Source organism: Amphimedon queenslandica, unplaced genomic scaffold (genome assembly GCF_000090795.2).
Source record: "Amphimedon queenslandica unplaced genomic scaffold, v1.1 AMPQUscaffold_13483, whole genome shotgun sequence".
Lineage (NCBI taxonomy): Eukaryota > Metazoa > Porifera > Demospongiae > Haplosclerida > Niphatidae > Amphimedon > Amphimedon queenslandica.
This window is the reverse complement of record NW_003546281.1, coordinates 287,644-292,396: the sequence shown is the minus strand read 5'-3', so window position 1 is coordinate 292,396 and position 4,753 is coordinate 287,644. Positions and strand designations below refer to the sequence as shown.

General features: G+C 32.3%; 1 protein-coding gene across 1 annotated transcript in view; it reads right to left on the bottom strand.

The window, feature by feature from the left end:
- Positions 1-855: 855 nt before the first annotated feature.
- The window catches only part of LOC109580631 (IgGFc-binding protein-like), an 11,423-nt gene continuing 7,525 nt past the window's right edge, over positions 856-4,753 (bottom strand). The window contains exons 6-17 of the mRNA XM_019994035.1: positions 3,419-3,436; positions 3,224-3,349; positions 3,054-3,176; positions 2,861-2,992; positions 2,695-2,814; positions 2,522-2,644; positions 2,272-2,456; positions 2,095-2,192; positions 1,904-2,048; positions 1,419-1,633; positions 1,271-1,368; positions 856-1,219 (exon numbers count right to left, since the gene is read on the bottom strand). Coding sequence (XP_019849594.1) covers positions 1,044-1,219; positions 1,271-1,368; positions 1,419-1,633; positions 1,904-2,048; positions 2,095-2,192; positions 2,272-2,456; positions 2,522-2,644; positions 2,695-2,814; positions 2,861-2,992; positions 3,054-3,176; positions 3,224-3,349; positions 3,419-3,436 — 1,559 coding nt within the window. The 3' untranslated portion in view covers positions 856-1,043. The remainder of the gene's footprint in view (positions 1,220-1,270; positions 1,369-1,418; positions 1,634-1,903; positions 2,049-2,094; positions 2,193-2,271; positions 2,457-2,521; positions 2,645-2,694; positions 2,815-2,860; positions 2,993-3,053; positions 3,177-3,223; positions 3,350-3,418; positions 3,437-4,753) is intronic.

Genomic DNA, 4,753 nt, shown 5'->3' with positions numbered 1-4,753 from the left:
AAACATCATTTAAAGGATTACTTTTGGAACCACTTTGTCGATAATTTTAACCCCAATGTACCGTGCACATTTCACTTTTTATGCCCCTGCTCCAAGTGCTCTCAAATCCATCGTACTCCCAACTTCTCACCTCTTCACCCTCCCTAATCTATCAGTCTGTTCATTCTTATTTTACTTTTTACTCTCCTAAATTCATTTAATTTAATCTTTTTATTTTTAATATTCTGGGCACCAGTAGAGCGTACTGGTGTACCTTCAGCACGAACTCAAACTTAGTACACTATCCACATTTTGTTACTATTTCAGTCTATTATTTTGCTGTAAAATCTAATAATATAATAATAATAATAAATGTGGTGTAACTGTACTTGTAATGACATGTATAGTTATGCATACACTAATTATTAAGTACACACCTTTGATTTATTATATATATTATAATACATTACAACATCTTCAGGGAGTTGCAAAAGTTATATTATAATACATTACAATAAAGCTCTAGTACTGAGTGATAGTAGATATCTAAGATCAGTTAATTTGTGCAGCAGTTGGACCTCATGCACCTAAAAACTATAATTAGTATCCTATATTGAGCTGTCTATATACACACAGATGATGCTCAGATGCTGGAATCTTTGTTGTCCCCAGCAATCACTACAAATGACTGGTTATTAAATTTAAAAAAAGCACATGTTTATGCCTAGGCTTACCATTGTCTAGTTACCAAGCGGATTGATCCATTAGTGCACTGTTGCATTGAATTTTTAGCAAGCAAAAGAAGAAAATCCTAGCAAAAAGTTTGGCAGCTCCACTCAGCCTCATATTGTCAGACCCAGTATGGCTTGAGTCCCATTGTTTATTAAAATAACAATAGATAAACTATTATTAATAACTAGATTAATAACTAGACTAGTGTTAGTACAAACAAATCGAGCCATAGACACTACAAAACTTACTAAAGGAGTAACACTGACTAAATTAAAATTGCAGAAAGGAAAGACAAGATCTACTAAACAGCAATAAATTCAGCACAAAAATATTTAGAGGAAAGTTTCTTTAGATTCTTCAGGCATCACACCAAAACTTTCAACTTGGCCACCTAAATTTACTCTTTCATTCATAATGATGCTCTTAAGATCATCTTCACTTTCACTTTCATCTTCATCACTACTGTCAAAGTCTTGGGCCAATTTTAATTTGATACTGCGGACTGAACCTAATATTTTCAGAACTTGAAATTTAAAAAATATGTATTGGAATTATTTACCTGCAGGAGTAGGTGGAATAGTTTCTTGATATTGATTTTCAACAGTAAAGTCACTATTATTTTCTCTATTAATAACTTTATTGGATCTTTTCCTATAGCTATGAAACATACTCTTCATGCATATAGTATTGACTTGAGGTCAATTTACCATATAAGACAGGCCACACTGATTATTATCATTATCATGAGTAAGGTTCCAATTACAACTCCAATTGTTATTCCTGCTATTTGTCCAGCAGATAGTCCATCATCTGTAGGAGTTGCTGAAGCAGTAGGTGTCACTACAATAGTAGTTGATGGTGGATTTAGTAATGTAAGACTAGCAATTGTGAACCCAGCATTAACATATCTTGAATCAGCTGCCTATAATTAAAAATTTTATATGAATGATAATCATTCATAAAAGTATATAACTGAATCAGGTTAAAGAAGCTAAGTGCTGTAATGAGTAAAACATCAGTGTTATAAATTTATGAATAATTTTAAAAATAAGTTTTGCTAGGCTACACCGTATATTGCTTTGGCTACAGCACAATGCCATTGCAAAATAAATAATGCTTAAACGTCAGTAATTAAAGAACAAAACAATATTTTACAAAATAAAACTATTATAAAACTATATTATTAGCTTGCCTTTATAGCTGCCACTACTGCACTGGCATCAACAGGAGTTCCAGATTTTCCTTTGACATAAAACGTCACTTTTAGTCCATTACTTGTTTCAGTTGTTTCAGTAATAACTATATCATCAGGTTCTATAATACTATTTGTTGCTGACCTATAATAAATTAATAACTGTGTCAATACAATTTTTTCATTGTTACCTTTTTCTATTTTGCAAAAAAGCGCTGGTACAGTTATTACTGCTACAATATTCATTCAAAGCCTCTGCTGTTACATTCTTGAAACTCTCTACATCAAACTATCACAAAAAATTATCATGCTGTAAACTTTAAAGTTTTTAGCAATACAACTAATAACAATTTTAAAAAATTACATACAGTGCTTGCATTGGTTCCATTTAATACAACAACCACTCCTGAGTTTGCTGGAACAGTTGGAATAGAAGATGGTGAGGGAGTAGTTGAAGAAAAGAAAGAAAAAGAATATGATAAACTTGGATTTTTAGGTAAGGAAGACATATGAAATGATTCAGAAGATGAGGAACGAACTGGTTGCAAAATAACTACAAAATAAGCAATCGTAATTTAAAGTAGAATTTTCTTGATTTATAAAAAAATCCTTAGCTACCTGTGCATGATCCATCTTGAAATTCTGTTCCTAGTGGACAGAAGCAGTCAAAACTTCCAGGACTATTCACACATCTTATTCTAGGCTCTGAACAAGAGCTTAGCACCAGACACTCATCAATATCTAATAAAAATATCAAAAAATTTTGCAGCACAGATACACTGTCAGTTTACCTGTACAAGTAAACCCATCAGACTGGAGTTGAAATCCATCTAAACAGTTACACCCAAAGCTTCCTATTGCATTGTTACAAATCTGAGTGCAAGGATTAGTTGCTGAGCACTCATCAATATCTGATGACTAAAACATGAGTTCTAATTTATCACTTAACACTTTTACCTGTGCAGTTTTCCATGTTAGAGGATAAATTATACCCACTTTGACAAGAACAATTTTCAGTCTCAGTGTAGTTATCATAAACACAGAACTGCTCACACTCATTATCATCTAAACATTCTCTGCTAGGATCATCTATGCATCAAGAAATAAATTGAAGACAAAATAAGGAGAAGCTTTTAAATTACTTGCTTACTCTTACAACTACGACCATCATCTTGTAGTAAGAATCCATCAAAACAACTACAACTAAAAGATCCATCAGTATTCATGCATTCTTGCTGACAATTATCAAGTAGCCTCTCACATTCATCAATTTCTATTACGATCAGTTAAAAGATTAGTTTATTCATGTTTGTATATTACCATTGCATGATCTTCCATCACTATGAAGCTCATATCCAGGCATACAAGTGCAGTGATAACTACCAATAGTATTGTTACAGAAATGAGAACAATTGCTGGTACTAGATGAATCACATTCATCAATATCTGCATGTGTGTATAAGTATATAATTAACACAATAAGCAAGATACACATAGGCAATATAATTCACTCACCATCACATATTAATCCATCTCCAGTGTATCCATTAGGACAAGGTGGGCAAGTGGCACCAGTTCCAGGTGCTGGTACATCAGTACATGTAGCATCATTGAAGCATGATACTTCAGTACAACCATCAAAATCACCCTCACAATATTCTCCTTCATATGCTATTGGATAAAGCAAAATTAGTTTTACAATTAAATGGCAAAGACACTCAAAGATTAAAATACCAAAATGAGAGAAAAATTAATTGGTAAAGTGTGTTTTGGTAATTGACAATTCCATTATGCGATTGCAAAATAAAGTTGTCGTAAATATACTGTACAGGATTATTTATTGGCAGGAGTAATATTTGGTGAATTTGCCTGTGGAAAGAAATTGTGGATTTTATATTGACAATTTCTTCATAAAACCACCAATTGTGAATAATGATTCCTCGCCAATAAATCATCTTGTACATTAATTGATATTAATTTGTACCAAAATCCTCTCAGTAAGTAATGGTATTTGCTTATTATTTGTACCTTCAATACAATCACAAATCAAAATCAACGGGTTACTGGAAGCATTCTGTACACCTTCAATAGTACAATTGCCTCTATCTGCAGGACAACCACAAATTCTTACCTAAATATAATAATAATAATTGATTTTATTAAATGAATAAATTAATGTTTATGGTGCAGTTAATTGATAAATTTTACATACTTGAGGAGTTATTACTGATGTTGCATTGAATGAGTCACTTGCTATCACATTAAATGAGAATTTTACGAGAGAAGAATGCGTTACATTAAGTGTCCATATTGATCCATCTTGATCAAGTGTGTGTGGAAACTCTCCATCAATAGTAACACTGATAGTGTCTCCAGGGTCAGTGATATTAATTGTGTATAGTGCAGTTTCTCCTACTGTCAGCATGAAAGTATCACTAGCTTCAATCACTGGAGGCAAGTTATCTACAGAGACATTGTAGTAGCTGATACAGGTATATTTTCTTATGTACTTACTTCCTATTTGCTTCTTCAGTTCATTTTGTTCCATTGTTGTCTGAGTGTCTAATGCTAATTCTTCATTCTTTGTTTGACTGTAATCAAAAATGCACTCAATCTTATTAGACCCTCCACATATTCTCTCAGCTTCTACTCTAGTTTCAGAATCAATTTGATCAAGAAATACTGGAATATGGTTTGGATTGGAATAATTTGCAAATGTTTCTCCAGTAGCATAAGTCAACAAACTCTCTGTATCATTCTGGACTTGCCCTATAAAATGTGAATTTTTCTAATGCATATACATTTACTTATTTATGTATCAACTTTGAGCTGATTCTGAATAAACTTATA